Source organism: Lupinus angustifolius, chromosome LG04 (assembly GCF_001865875.1).
Source record: "Lupinus angustifolius cultivar Tanjil chromosome LG04, LupAngTanjil_v1.0, whole genome shotgun sequence".
Classification (NCBI taxonomy): Eukaryota; Viridiplantae; Streptophyta; class Magnoliopsida; order Fabales; family Fabaceae; genus Lupinus; species Lupinus angustifolius.
Window position 1 is genome coordinate 3,914,663 of NC_032012.1, and position 16,096 is coordinate 3,930,758.

Sequence of the window (16,096 nt, forward strand, 5' to 3'; positions counted from 1 at the left end):
GTGTAAGTCTCTCAAACCATTATAATTGTCATATCACACTCATGAGACATATCATCTAGTTAATTGTATGTTCATGCATTAATCGTAGATGTTATATGTGCCTATTAGGCATAATATAATTGTTAAAACATGTATAGAAGTTAAGCATAACATATGAGTAGTTTACCTTTTGAACCACATGTTTTAATATGTTGTTTAATCGATTAACATGGTGACTTAATCGATTAGCTCAACTGTTTTTCTGTTATATCAGTTTTTCTGTTACAACTAGTGTCTGTTTTAAATCATGTTGCACTGGTTAATCGATTAACGTGATACCTTAATTGATTAACATGTTAGTTTTATGTTATAACTGTTTTATGCTTTAACTGCTTAACTGATTGCATCGGTTTGAACTGTCAAAACTGCTTTGTATAAGTTTAGGCAATTTCCAGAGAAGTTTAGCATTGCATTCTATTATATAGGACTGATTTAGAGAGCATATTTCGTGTTTTACATTCTGTTTTGCAAAGAGAATTGCATGTGTGAGGAAGAGAAATTAACATGTCATATTGAATATTGATTCTTTGTTATTTGCATATTGTTTTTCATATGCTTAGTCTCATCCTTATCTTGCTCACATGTTCATGCATTATTGATAAAGATTCTTAGAGAGATATCTTATGATTACTGTTTTTGATTAACTCACATATATATGATGGCTTGAGTGAATTGTGAGTGGGTTAGTCTTCAGGTCTTTCATTGTGATATTCCAAGCATTATTGTGCTTATAATACCTTGCTTTTGTAATCTGTTTTTTGTGTGTATTGGATTGATCTCTTGGTGTCTTACCACCACAGAGATAGTGATTCTTCACCAAGACTAGGAGGTCTTGATTTGAGAACGAGAATCTTGGCTAGGGCTGGTTCGCGAGAAAGGTTTTCTCAGACGATAAGTAGAGTCAAACCGAGGATTAGATGTTCTATATTTCAAGAAAGAAGTGCCCTATGTTTTGTAAATTGAATTGGTGTATGTGATTAAACTTGTATGTGATTAAGCTTGTATTCAATATAGTGAAGAAGAAAATCTCTCAAGATCAGAAGGGGAGGCCTGGATGTAGTTTGCAGTGGCCGCAAACGAAGCAGGATAAAAATTCATCTTTGCACGTTGTTCTCTCTTAAATCTTCTTTACATTTCTTGTTGTTTTTATGCGAGTTAGAAGCTAATATTTTGCATAATTGTACCCTGTCATATGCTTGTTAATATTGTCCAAAAATATATGTTTTATCTATGCTTATCTGGTTATAAATAACTGTGCAATTTGATGTTCTGATCGTTCTGTTCTGTGTGTTAATCGATTAAACCCACTAGTTAATCGATTAACTGAGCTGTTTCCAGAACTGGGTTTTGGTACGAGAAGCGGTGAACCACTACACCTATTCAACCTCTTTCTAAGTGTGTCTAAGCCACTAATACTTAACAAATATAAATTCTCTAAAATATTTAATTTAAGTGTATGATCGAGTGACTCTGAGTCTTCACATTTCAGAAATTCAAGCATTATCTCTTTTGAATTATTATGCAAAATGTCACAAACTCACAATCAAGTGAAGTTATATCTTTTAAAAATGAGTTTTGTATCAAACATATTATTGAAAAAAAATTGAATTATATATATTAATTGCAATAAAATTGCACAATAACATATGTGATAAGCATTAATTGCAATAAAATTGCAAAAGTTAAAAATTTAATTAAACAATAAAAGTTTTGCTATAACATAACTTAACAAAATGATAAATATAACTATAATCAATTAAAAACATTTGATTTTTTCATCTTAAAATGATATTGTTTTGGTTGTTTTTTAAAATTGATTGTCTCGATCTATCCCACCGGCCTGACGACCCGAGTTACTGATTTTAGGCTTATACCGATCAAGTTGAATCTAATCAATACTATTTTGATGAAAAAACTGATTAAATAATGAGTTTGGACTGGTCAGATGTTCGATTCACGATGGAACAAGTCGAACCAATCAATCCTAATCGAGTTTTTTAACACTCTTATAAATTATCTTCCTTTTGACTTTTGAATAAATTTGTTATAGTTAATGTTCATAATAAAATATCATGATGTTCATAATAAAAAATTACTCTTAAAGTAAATGGATCTCCACTCTTATATAATATATATTGATAAGTAGATATTATATATAAATATTAGGATAAGACTAGTATAAAAGATTAAGGGGTAAGATAAATATTATAGAGTTGGAGATAAAGAATAGAAGATAAAGAGGAATATATTTAAATATAAAGAAACAAAAGTATCACATTACCATATCTTTGGTATGGTAAGTTTAGGTCAGTATTATTTTTAATTAATTTTTTATAACTATGGACTATGGAGCAATTGTTTGCTAGTTATTCAAGATAGTGTTGTTATAAATTCATTTTTACATTCCTTCTTATCTAAATTGATAGCATTTTATCTTGAGTTGCATAATATTTATCTTTTTATTTATTTATAGTATAATATTATATATAATTCCACCATATAGTTTTACTTTTTATTATTTGTATTTATTTTCTAGTTGTAGGTTATCCTAAAAATTCTTACTATACCTATATATTGATGATCTTATCTCTTTTTGCTTTACCTTAGACATGGTTATCCTACTATCACTAATTATCATTGTTAAATTTATTGCATACTTTCTTGAGAATGAAAATAATATTGTACTCGTCCCTTGAATCCATCTCATAATTTCTCTCTCTCTCTCTCCACATATATGTTTTCTTTCACCCAAAGGTGAAGCTACATCTTTGTGACCACCACATATCCTATATTTGTATAAATAAAATTTTACATATATGGTAAGCTTTAATAGCTCCAAATATGATCTACAGATAGTAATACATAATCAAGTAATCAACCATGTAATAATATGATGTAAAGAGAATGAGTAAAGGAAAATGAATTTCATAGTCTTAAATTGAGTCTTTTAAGTTAAGAACTCGAGACTCCACAAACTTGATTAATTAAAAAAGTCTTTTAACAATTTAGGTGATAAAACTCTATACGTACAAAACGTTAAAACTCTAGACAAAACTCTTTTTATAGGTGCGTTTAAAGAAGAGTGATGGAGACACTGTCACAGTTTTATATAACTTCTCAAATTAGGAAGGAATGTGGAGCCACAGCATCATCAACCACAATTTTATCTTCTTATGACAACTTCTCAAATTAAAGAATAATGACGAAGACACTGCATTGTCTCTGCCACCTTATTATATTTTTTTCTAATTCATAGAAGATAACATTCGGTGACTTTCATATACGTTACATCTTTGCAATTAAAATCGGTGGTTTCGTTGATATAACAAACTACGATTCAGACTGACAGACATAATTTGTGAAATCCATTAAAATGCATGCATAGTTAAAAATGCATAGTTGCATACATTAAGAATCCAACGCTCAAAATGTGGGGAAATTAAAATTGATAGGAGTTAGTTGGGAGTTTGAAACAGAAGGGAGGACAAAATTTAATTTTTGGGTGGTCCTTGTCTTGACTCATGAGGGGTCATATATTATATATGAAGTACCCATTTTTTGCATAGATAAGAAAATATAAAATTAATATATATTTAATTCATGTTTACTTTATTGATCAATAAAAAATAAGAGATACAAAAAATGACATAAAATATGAGAGAAGATGTGGCTCGTGAGTTATGTTGCCCATGTTGTGGGAGTTGTTTGCAATGAATTGGGTTGTTTGGTTTTGTTGGAAAGTTATGGACTCCAATGAATTGGGTTGTGTTTATTTTGTTAGAAACTAACAAGAAAGATATTATAGTCTGTACTATCCTATTACAATCTACAATTCTGCTCAATATTTTGTTCAATTAATGTATTTTTTTATAAAGGAAAATTGTATTAAATTGAGCACAATAATTTCCACCCAATATAAAAAGGATCAGTTTGATAATTTTTCAGGACTTAGCGTTATACAAAGTTTTGAATCACACACTAAATTTTAAAAGATAAATAATTTTGAGGTATAAAAGTGATAAACCAAATCCAATATTTAGTTTGAATTAAATCAAATAAGTGCACATAGCTCAAGATATTTTCCAAAAAGATCACTTCATTTTTTTCATAATCCACACTGACCAAACCATGGTAAACTAAAGTATTCCTTACAACTTTACACAACTATCACTCCGAAGTTTTTCATGAAGATCGATAAAATCTATAATTATGTAGAGGATTGTCAGAGGAACTTATACCTAATAAAAACCTTTCTAAACATTTAAAACAAAGTAACAAACAAGATATAAGATATAAACAAGTGGACAATAATTTTAATATGTTTTTTCCTTTCAAAAATTGTAAACCGTTGTAACTTTATAGTATAATGTCTTTTTCTCATACCCTCATACCGTTATTATTCTGGCCATTACCACATTACTGTCATAATTATTATTATTTTGCACTCCAAATAGTGGATTAGACAAGTACCATCCTGTGTGATTTTAAGCCGTGGTGGAATGTTAAACTAAAGTTTAGAATGAGCGACAATATTTAATTATAATTTATAATTAAAATTAATCGAGTAACAATAAAATATATAATTGTTTGAGAGTTTCAAAACAATATGTTAATTTTAAATAACATTTTAATAACTAAAGATATTAAAGAATTAAAATACACATTTACTTAAAGTGTTATTTTTTATTCATTTAAAGACTTAAATTCATTGATGATTGAATTATATATAGAAAATTTCGTTATTTTGTTATTTCATATAAATCTATCATTACTATTTTGTAATACATTCTAGTTATACACTTCTTATGATATAGGGGATTTATAAAAAAAATATCATTTTGCTTTTAATAAATTAAACAAATTTAATATGTTAATAAAAATTAAAAAACTAAAGGGTAGTTGCCCCCACCTGCCACCCAGAAACTCTGTCACTGCTTTTAAGCGTTTACCAATATAGATATGAGTATTAAATATCTTACATATATATGATATGATGATACAATTACTTTTGAAAAAAATATATAGATATAATATGTTAAGGCTACATATCTTAATATTAGTACAAATTCATAGATATATAAATATATAATTTTAATACCAAAAATACGTTTAGAATTAGAAGTTCTTGTTGCGCATATTATAAATAGTATTTACTAATTCAGGAAAAAATGCATTTAAAATACTAAATATTTCACTCATTACAAAAATTCAAACATGTGATGGGACATTTAATTTGGTCGAAGAAGACAAGCTTCTAAATTTAGGGTTCCTATGTTTGATGCTCTAGAGCAATCTGCAAACTTTAGTACAATATATGGTTGAAGCACTGAATAATAAATCTTTGTAGCTTGATTATGGGACATGGCACCCAATGTATCTTCCATCAATTTATTGTGTTTATTACTTTCTTTGAAACCATTAATTTTTTCCCAGATGTTGCCTCCATGTAGAACAATTCAGGGTGCACCTTTTACCAACTTGATTCAGATAAATTCAGCATTTTTTTGATCTCTTTACTTTTTTCCTTTTCATTTTGTGATATACTTTTACATTATACTTAAATCCTTCTTTTCTTTAACTGAAATTAAAGCTTCTTCATCTTAATGTAATTTTGTGTTTTTAAATATAAATGTTTTTTCATACTAATTTTTTTATACTATTGAAGATATTTCTTCATTTTATGAGTCCCTTTTAGATTTGTGGTTATCTCTTCCAACAAATATTGCTATTAGGAATTGAATGACTGACTTTTTGGTAGAAGGATGACCAATTTGTTGTAGTATATAATAACTACTTGGTTTTATCATTTGAAAGGTTGGGACTATGGCGTTTATGAATTCATATGGTGCTGCAGATATAGAGGAAAATGTTAGGTTGAAAACCAAAATTTAGATAAATAATATCGTGTTGATGTTTTTTATATCTTTTATGTAAAAGTTTAATGTTTATACACTATTAGTGTATAAAAAATAGATAGGAGATAAAAATAAGGTAAATAATGAAACTATATACATAGATTCTTTTTTATAATCATGGCATGATAAATAAGGTAAATTATAAACAATAATATCATGTGTTAAAATTAGCTGTACAGTAGTATCAAAGCAACTTCCATATTAACTTCCACACGCATAAACTTCCTGGCATCTTCATTGTAACTCAATGGCCCCCCAAACCCCTCTCAAATCAATATAATCTTCTCAGGTATTTGTCAACACCTCAAATCAATTAGAATATTATATAATCATGATTTTCTGTTATTATTTAGATTTTATGTCATTATTTATGTGACCCATAAGAATCACACATCTTTAATTAATAAATAAATTAAAGGCAACTTATTATGAGTATTTCTTATTGATACCAAGATAACAACATATAATAATGAATAATGTGATCCTCATGGTCTTACTTCACAAAAGAATAAGCATGCATCAGTATAAATAAAGCCTCCAAACCCCATGAGATGCTCATTCTCATCCACTCACTCTTATTGTTCACAACAACCTTGTTCCTGTTTTTTCCCCTCTCTCTTTGTCTATAGGAAACATACTAAGTGACATATACCTTTTTTTTTGTGTCCTGTTTTGCTAGAATTAACCTATAATGGATAACCTTCCAAGATGCCAAGCAAACAATACCTCACTCACCCCTATGACTTTTCTTATGAGAGCTGCTGCATGCTATGCCAACCGCACCTCAGTGATCCATGAAGGAACCCGTTTCACTTGGGGGCAAACTTATGACCGTTGCCGCCGCCTTGCATTCTCCCTCCGTGCCCTCAACATTGCTAAGAATGATGTTGTAAGTTTAACAACTTCTACGACTACCTTGTCTTCTCATACAACACTTTCCATATATTCTGGTAATCGAAAATCGAGGCGTGACAATATTTAGGATAATATCATCTTCTTTTGAATAAGAACCATACTATGCTATAATCATGAGCAAAAGTGTCACTCATGATATACACAGAACATTTTTTTGGAGGGTAGTTACTTCATAAGTAAGTTAAAAAACTTACTCTATATATTAGTTATTTATCTCATGAAAATGAACCATTAGATTTTAATGAAATGGATGGTTAAGATGTGAAATAAGTGTTTTTAATATTCCCACCCTTTTTTATTTCTGATCCCTCTTAACTTTTATATTTATTAATACCAAAGTGGATCGATTGTTCAAATAATACTATTATCTATATCAGTACTCAAACATTAATTGGTACAGTAATAATAACTTGTTTTTTACTTAATTTGTGAAGGTATCAGTTCTGGCCCCGAACATTCCAGCAATGTATGAGATGCATTTTGCAGTGCCTATGGCTGGTGCTGTGCTCAATACCATTAACACTCGTCTAGATGCTAAGAACATAGCCACCATTCTGCAGCACTCTGAAGCCAAAGTCTTCTTTGTGGACTATGAATATGTGTCCAAGGCACGAGATGCACTTAGACTACTCATGCCTAACAATAATCATCAACAAGGAGCAAATGAATCAAAAGAACACCAACAGCTCTATTCATCTCTTCCTTTAGTCATTGTCATAGATGACATAAACTCTCCGACCGGAATCCGGCTAGGCGAGTTAGAATATGAGCAAATGGTTCATAATGGTGATCCAAACTATGTCCCTGAGGAAATTCAAGATGAATGGAGTCCAATTGCATTGAATTACACATCAGGAACTACTTCAGAACCAAAAGGAGTTGTTTATAGCCACAGGGGCGCATACCTTAGCACCCTGAGTCTAATTCTTGGATGGGAAATGGGTAGTGAGCCAGTTTATCTTTGGACACTGCCTATGTTCCATTGCAATGGTTGGACCTTCACATGGGGCGTGGCTGCGCGCGGCGGTGCTAATGTTTGCATTAGAAACACAGCAGCATGTGACATTTATAGGAGCATAGCACAACATAATGTGACACATATGTGTTGTGCTCCAATTGTGTTCAATATAATCTTGGAAGCCAAGCAGAGTGAGAGATGTGAAATTAAGTCCAAGGTGCAAATTCTCACCGGTGGTTCACCACCACCAGCATCACTACTTGAGCAAATTGAGTCACTTGGGTTTCATGTGACTCATGCTTATGGGCTAACTGAGGCAACAGGGCCAGCACTTGTGTGTGAGTGGCAGGAAAAGTGGAACAAGTTGCCAAAACAGGAACAATCAAAGCTGAAAGCAAGGCAAGGTGTTAGTGTATTGACACTTGCTGATGTTGATGTGAAGAATTTGGATACAATGGAAAGTGTGCCAAGAGATGGAAAAACAATGGGGGAGATTGTTTTAAGGGGAAGTGGCATAATGATGGGGTATTTTAAGGACTTAGATGCAACTTCAAAGGCATTCAAGAATGGTTGGTTTCGAACCGGTGATGTTGGTGTTATACACTCTGATGGGTATTTGGAAATCAAGGATAGGTCCAAAGATGTGATCATATCAGGAGGGGAAAACATAAGCAGTGTTGAAGTTGAGTCACTTTTGTATAGGCATCCAAGGATTTTAGAGGCTGCTGTTGTGGCAATGCCACATCCAAGGTGGGGTGAGAGTCCTTGTGCATTTGTGTCATTGAAGAAAAACTCATCAGGGAAAACAAATGATGTTACTGAGACAGATATAATTGGTTATTGTAGGAAGAACATGCCACATTTTATGGTTCCAAAAGTGGTCAAGTTCATGGATGAATTGCCAAAGACTTCAACTGGTAAGATTCAGAAGTTTGAATTGAGGGCTAAGGCAAAAGTGTTTGTGGTATCAGAAAATGTTAACAACAAGTCTAGCCAAGTCAATCAAAATAATGGTAACTATAATGAGCAGGTTTTGGCTGTGTCTCGTCTTTAAAGTTTTAAGTCTTTGTATATTTCTAATGGAAACAAAGTATATGTATACATAATTATATATTGAGAAATGGGCTTGTCGCTTATATTTAAATAGTTTTCAACTTTAAGGACTATGAGGCATTAGTTTCGAGTTTCAGTTTTAGCTTGTTTTATTGAAGAGTGACAAAATATGAATAACTACTTGCTTCTCCGTTTTGTTTAACATTCAAACTTCTCAGTTCAATATTTCCTTTTAGTTTTTTACAAAGCTCTATACTTTGGCAAAGGAAGTGATGCAAAAGGTGGTACTAAAAATATTTTGCCATTTGTGAAATATAAAGTAGGAAACTCCATTAAAAGATATGTTAAAAGCGATGCTATATAAAACATGGTGGGCCAAGACTAAATAAGTTAGCTTCTACTCCTAAAAATTCTAATTCAAGTGCTTAAGACTTAACAGATCTAACCATAACAACCCTTCTTCTAAGCCCAATGCTAAAGTACAACAAATCAAAATCGCATTGTTTGTGGACTACTACATAATGCCTATAAAGCACTTACAAAACAATATAAATCTTCTATGTTTATTACTTTGTATTATTTCTTTTGCCATCAATGAGAAGTAATAACCTTATTAAAAACAAATTAATTCATTATAATATGATAAATAAACTTTCAATTCATTATAAGAAGTCCATGTCATGCCAATACATGTGTGCTGGCTTCCTTTCATATTCAACAAAACAGAGTAAATCATGTCCTACGACACTTTCATTTTCAGAACAGAGTAAATCATGTCCTACAACACTTTCATTCTCGGAACAGAGTAAATCATTGTCCTACAACATTTATTATGACAAGATCCTGCCATGCCATTACATATATGATGACCACATATCATTTTTATTGTTAATAAAATGTGTAGAAGGATTTTTAAGATTTTTAAGATTTTTTAGGAAGATATAATATTATTGAAGGTATAATGTGTCACCACTTTATTATAATATGTTGCACTTTTGGTCATTGTTATTGTTATAATATGCTATTCAAAACTACTTTTGCACTTCCCTATTTTATCAAATGCTACTTGCTACAAAGAAATATGTAATGTTGTACATGGGAACAGTGTGCTTGATATACTGAATGTTATCATAGCAATCCATCTTCATGTTTATCCAAGAATTGAGTTATCTCTGCATAAGTTTGTTCAGTTGCAAGTCTTTCACTCCGAAATAAAATCTACAAGAAAATATTTTACCAAGATGGTTAAGATAAATCCATATAATACCATTAGAGAGGAGGTAAAGAAAAGTTTAACTTACTATACTGAAGATGTAAAGAATCTGAGGAAGATTTTCCTTATTAGGCCCCAAAATATCAGCAGCATCATTCCTGGTTGTATATATATATGTATTGATTATATATATTGATGTAGTAATTTTAATATAGGAGAACTAAAAGAGAGTTAAGATTGAATTAAAACCTTCTCAACATTTTACAAAGTTGTGCATGTACATTTCTGGCTGCATCTAGATCATTCGTTAATGGCAAGAATTTTAACAAGCTTCGAATCACCTGTGCTTAACAAAACAGTGCAATTGCAGATCAATATACTATAAAAGTATGGCAATTTGCATCATGTTTAAGTTTATTTCAATCTTTGTTACAAAACTATAAATAGTAGTAGTAGATGTAAGACTATAGAATCACAAGTACAATGGAGTCACCAGTAATGTGACACTAAAAATATAGACTATTGTTATTTGGAATGTTGTTACCTCAGGGCTACCAATATTTTTGCGATGGAATTCACATATCTTCCAAAGAGATGAAACTGCGATATCGGATATCGATTCTGATTCAAATAAACTGAGAGAGAATAACCTTGACATAGCCACTGCATAAAACCCATAATTAATCTGTCATATATATATATATTCAACAAATCAAATATGCTTTAAGGTTTAATGTACTTTTGTACTTGTAGGAGCTTAAAGAGGCTACCATTCACAATGGTTTTGAAATTTTGTCCTCCAAACTCAGCACAGATACCAATCCCAAGTGCACTTTCCTGAAATCATCATTTTAAGAAAAACAAATATTGAAAAGCATTCTAAATGAATGGGTAAAGAACAAAATTAGTGGCACAATTTTGCCAATACCCATTGCGAATTAGTACTTCCGTCTCTGTCTTTCAAGAGTTCGGATGTATATATGCCATGATACCTATTCAAATAGCATTCAGAGATGTGAGATATATTACAATTATTATAGGCAACACAACAGACATAATTTAAGACAAAATTGATAAAAGAAACTGGAGTTACATTTGCAATTTATCTGGGAAATGCGGAACGATAATGTTAAAAATGGATACTGCAATTTCTTTCATTCTATCTGGCAAATCATTGCCCTGCCAAATAATGTCACAAAGTATTCAAAATCAGAAAATAATATGTGGAAATAGGGTGCAGTAGTGAGCACTTGCATTTGGAGTAGTATTTATTCACAATGAGTAGCTCATTGTGTAAACTATAGGAGCAAATCAGAGAATCATGTGACCGTTAAAACAATTTCTGATAACAAGATTGGTTCATCAAAATAAAAACATGGGAATAAAATCATTGGCAGTAATATTTACGCACCGAAAATGTAGTAAATTGTTTTCTATATAATCATGCTAGAAACAGCATACATGAGCAAGTGTAACAAGATAATCACATTTCTATTCAGTTTGAAATACAGGTACCAGAGGAAAACATACTGACCCAGAGCTGTGCAACAGTTGAAAAAAGGTCATCAACATATGGCAATAATCGACCTTCAAATGTTTGAGCCATTGACATTATTAAGAACTTTACACTCTGTAATGAGTAAAAAACATCAATTTAGAAAGATACACATGATCACACCAAATTTAAAAAAAAAGATATATGGAAAAGAATAACATCTGAAGACAGAACTTGAATTGTTTCTTCATCTGGTAAACATTCACTTCCCCTTTCAGAAGTCTCAGATGCTCTCTTGCTTTCAGTAATCTTATGAGACCACATGCCTATTATATGGACAATCTGATCAACTATCATCCTGATTAGTTCAGGGGTCAAAACTGAACCTGAGATCTGCATATTGGCATGCATTATTTGCAAGAGACTTATATGATAGACAGCTAAATAAAACCCACAATAGCTTTCTGACAAACCTCAATGCATTTGGAGAGTATATTTAACATGTTTCTATGCACAGTATCATCAGTTTCCTGCATGTAGTCATTTGAACATCAAATCACTAACAGGAAAACGGAGTCGATGCTAGAAACGATAAAAGTAAGAAGTAAGCACCAAATACCTTGTGTAATGCTTCAACTAGAGATTGTACTATGGATTTCTGCAAAGTACTTCGAACCATTTCATCTTTTTCGCCCGATTTTACTGAGAGCAATATTTTTGGAAGAGCTAGAAATGGGAAGTAATTAAATTGGGCTATACACAAATGTCAAGGTCTAAACTTTAAACTCAAATAATATTGTCTTATGTTCACCTGAAACAGAAGCCAATTGAGTTTCAGGCCTCGAGCAACTAAGCCAGTTCGCAAATATTTTAGAGACCTAAACATTTGAATACATATGCTCAATCAAGTGCTCTACGTAAATGACAATTGTATGTACCCAACAGACCTTGGGCAAATGATGGGAAAACACTTGTGACGACCGGAGAGCACATTGTGACAGTACATTAAGAGCCTCAACCCTCACATTTTCGAACGAATTACTGCAAATGAGTACATCCATTGCTTATGAATATAAAATTTATTAGGAGACATATACAGTAAGTAGAGTATACATTCAGTGATCTCATAAATTATTTACAGTTCAAACTTCAAAGCTTATTAAATGACACAAAACAATGATTCATTAAAAGAGTATGACTTTCAAAGCCAAACCTATCACTGGTGTTCATATTGGACTTCAGGTCAATATCAAGTTGAGCAGACTGAAGCAACATAGGCATCAATTTATTGATATATCGGTCAATATTCGCTCCGGGGAATTGACTGAATTGACCTAGTGCCTGCAAAATGTTTGCTGTTTATTACATGTAGGAATGCTGGGGGCATAGTAAATGGTCTACTATTGATTTCAGAACAAGCATAAATATACCTTTAACATGTGATTTCTCAATAAGTAGTCTGTTTTGCTCAGTTTTCTCATGAGCACTTTGAAAGATTTCATGACCTTCAAAAGTGTTACTAGAAAAATTAGAACAGTACATAATAATTTCATAATTATTTGGAAGAATTAATCAACTGGAATTAGCAGAGATACTCACTTTAACAGCATCCTCTTTTTCGAAATTAACAAATTCATTTCTCATAAGAAAACTGCTCATGCATTCTAGAGATTTGGCATGGAGATATTTGTTTGGTACTCTATAATCATCAAACAGAATGGCTTTCAGTGATTTCACCGCTGCATCATAGTATTTCTCAAAATTGGTCTGCATGCAACAATTACTCATCAACTCATTGGACAAATAGAATAATGCAATAAAATCAATTCAAGATATACCAGTATTAAAACTGCAACTGATTTCAGGGTTTCCACAGCTTCTTCCTGTATCTTCTGATTGTCATTCTGAAATAAGGTGTGGGATTACATAAATACGGTGTGTAATATATATAGAAACAATCATATGACCTACACAACTGAAACATGTGTAAATAAGTTGATAGCTGAAGGTAATATACCTTAAGAAGTTCAACCATTAGCATAAAAATTTCTTCCCAGAATGATGCCATTTTGACAAACAAACGACAATTTGCAACCAAGGAACGAATAGCTAGCACAGCTTCTATCTGCAGAAAGTACTTATAATAAATCAAACTATTTTCATCTTAGTTTTTATTTTATCTCAAAAAACTTATCAAACAACTAAAAGTTATCACCTTGTCAAAATAACATTTTTGTTTAAAACCATAATTGTACAGATTCCAATATGAATAATAACTAATCCCATATAAAGATTAAATTTAACATAGTAATTTTTATATAAATCAAGTTAGTTAACTTAAATATTTGCTATGTTATGTTGTCCAGAGTGAAAATACTGATATGATCAATTAGGAAAATGGACTTCACAATAACATGTGAAAAACAGAATACAAGCAACTCTTCATTCACCTGTACATTGGGGAAAGGGCTACACTTAACAATGCTAAATAGTTTTGAGAAGAACTTTATATGATACTGGACATTCGGTATTAGATTATGTTCACTCAAAATCCTTATTGCATTCACAGCAGCCCAAATCACTCGATGGTGCCCATTCAGTGAGTCAAAAACCAATTTCTCAACTTCCACAAAGCGCTTAGCAACTTCCTGCGCCAGTAACCAACAGAATATGTTAAAAACACAAGTATTCATGAATCTTAAATAATTCTGGTAATAAGTAGGAACTCAATATAACAATAAATGAAGTTGGGTACATGAATCGAACGATGCTATCATATTCTATCAAAGATAAACCAACACATTACATCTTTTTGTCTATCTGCTAATGCAGAAATGACAATCATTTCCGCGTGATGTTTCCTCCAATCCTTAGAAGCTGCACATGTTGTTTTAAGTAACTCAAATGCGATAGAAACCACGATACTTCCATCACCTTGACAAAAAAGCAAATTCAGCAAGAACTTTCCAAGTGTGAAACTTTCTGAGAGCCCAGCTGATATGCTCTCTTCTTCATTGAATTCAAACCAAATAGGATCATCTTCAATACACAACAACATGTCCATAGAAACCTTAAGAACCCTTTGTGCATCATCATAAGAAAGTTCCTTTATTACTGGCAACATAATGTCCCCGTTCTCTTCTCCAATGTCCTTAAGAACTTGCATAGCTGCATATCTTAGTTCCTCACTCGCGTCTTTCTTCTCCGCGATTCCAAGCATAGACTGAAACACATTCTTCTCTTTCCCGTTAATGACTTCACCAGCACCCATAAAAACAAAATCCCCCAAATCATGAACCCTTCTCAGCACAATAGCTTCATCCGAGTGTCGACCTATGCAGTCCAATAGCATCAAAAAAATAGAACGGGCAATTTCAGTTCCCCCCAAATTTTGTGCCATTCTTATCATTGTAAGCAGTGCATCAAAAGTCAAGGCCTGGAAATACTCGTTAGAAGTTTCATCAAGCATTCGCGCCTTGAGGTTATTGTACACAGCAGTATAATGAATCTTCCAAAACTCTCTCATTTGAACCGTATCATTTGATAGATTCGCGAACAGCATGAGCCCCTTTCTCTGTTCCAAAACAGAGTCATCATCATTGGAATTCAAAGAAATACATGAAACAATGTATTCATGAAGCTCTATCCAACCTCCTGAAGGAAATTCATTGATTCTAGAGTCTAAGTTTCCGATTGTTTTGCTTAACTGAGCGAGTAACAGTTCCTCAAGCTCAATCTTGAAAGATTCAAAAATAGGAGTCTTGAGCTCAATGAGAATGGCATAACCGATTCTGCGATCATCATGTGTTCTGGTAAGAACCTTATGTAGAAGCAAAACGACCTCGTTTCGAATATGTTGAGGAGGGTGAAGTAAAAGAAGGTTTGCTAGTTTGATTGAGAAAGAGGCAGGGTAATGGTATGAAAGTGATTTGAAGATTTTCTTTCTAGCGTATTTCTTTCTATTTGGGAGTTCAGTGAATTCTTGTATGAAATTCTGGAGTGGTTCGACACTATTCGACTCCAGAATCTTAGCAGCGGTTGGTCGAAGATGAAAGCCATAGAGGAGGTTTTTCTTTCTCTTAGCTTCCACTCTTAGTCTCTTATCAGCAACTCGTTGATAGTAGGTAATTTTGGGCTGTACAGGTGAACCCGGTTCATAGTATGGATCGCGGGGTGGAGCATTCGGGTCGCGTGGTTGAGACTCGAGCAATGGCGCAGGTGGTGGGGAGTGTGGAGGGGATGAGATAGGTCCGGTCATAAAGGGTGATGGTATTGGTGAATAAGGTCGTTGTGGTAACGATCTTGAAGATGGTTCCATTTTTGAGAAATTTCTAGGCGTAGAGCTAGAGGAAGATGAAGATGCCATTGTTGAAGAAGCTCAGAAGAGAATGAAATGGAAGAAAAAAGAAGAAAATTTTGGAGGGAAAAATAACGGTTGAAATGGGAAACTGTTTTTTTCTTCAAGAGGGAAAAAACGTTATATTCTGTTATGGGAGTTTGCCACGTAA

The 16,096-nt window shown here is 32.4% G+C and overlaps 2 protein-coding genes and 1 long non-coding RNA gene across 4 annotated transcripts; 1 reads left to right on the top strand and 2 right to left on the bottom strand.

The window, feature by feature from the left end:
• Window positions 6,493-9,016, top strand: LOC109345159 (butyrate--CoA ligase AAE11, peroxisomal-like). The gene is made up of 3 exons (XM_019583982.1): window positions 6,493-6,556; window positions 6,609-6,843; window positions 7,304-9,016. Exons 2-3 carry the CDS (start codon window positions 6,646-6,648, stop codon window positions 8,879-8,881), a joined length of 1,776 nt encoding a protein of 591 aa, XP_019439527.1. The 5' UTR covers window positions 6,493-6,556; window positions 6,609-6,645; the 3' UTR covers window positions 8,882-9,016.
• Window positions 9,930-10,715, bottom strand: LOC109345160. 2 transcript variants are annotated; one of them, XR_002107396.1, is made up of 4 exons: window positions 10,638-10,715; window positions 10,343-10,434; window positions 10,182-10,251; window positions 9,930-10,098 (listed from the first exon to the last, which is right to left on the bottom strand). It is a non-coding gene; the product is annotated as an uncharacterized LOC109345160 (long non-coding RNA). The 2 variants fall into 2 exon arrangements; XR_002107397.1 differs by lacking the exon at window positions 10,638-10,715 and adding an exon at window positions 10,559-10,620 and having other exon boundaries at window positions 10,343-10,472.
• On the bottom strand, window positions 10,817-15,954 carry LOC109344556 (ran-binding protein 6-like). Its single transcript, XM_019583321.1, has 16 exons — window positions 14,395-15,954; window positions 14,039-14,236; window positions 13,606-13,713; window positions 13,427-13,492; window positions 13,188-13,355; window positions 13,019-13,093; window positions 12,802-12,929; window positions 12,536-12,629; window positions 12,400-12,466; window positions 12,208-12,290; window positions 12,062-12,118; window positions 11,808-11,981; window positions 11,628-11,723; window positions 11,187-11,272; window positions 11,022-11,085; window positions 10,817-10,930 (listed from the first exon to the last, which is right to left on the bottom strand). Exons 1-16 carry the CDS (start codon window positions 15,952-15,954, stop codon window positions 10,817-10,819), a joined length of 3,138 nt encoding a protein of 1,045 aa, XP_019438866.1.

Coding starts and splice junctions, on each gene's coding strand:
- LOC109345159 (XM_019583982.1), top strand. CDS start 6,646: ATGGATAACCTTCCAAGATGCCAAGCAAACAATACCTCACTCACCCCT. Junction 6,844..7,303: donor ACATTGCTAAGAATGATGTT/GTAAGTTTAACA, acceptor TAATTTGTGAAG/GTATCAGTTCTGGCCCCGAA.
- LOC109344556 (XM_019583321.1), bottom strand. CDS start 15,954: ATGGCATCTTCATCTTCCTCTAGCTCTACGCCTAGAAATTTCTCAAAA. Junction 12,119..12,207: donor TAGTTGAAGCATTACACAAG/GTATTTGGTGCT, acceptor GACTACATGCAG/GAAACTGATGATACTGTGCA. Junction 11,982..12,061: donor TACTCTCCAAATGCATTGAG/GTTTGTCAGAAA, acceptor GCCAATATGCAG/ATCTCAGGTTCAGTTTTGAC.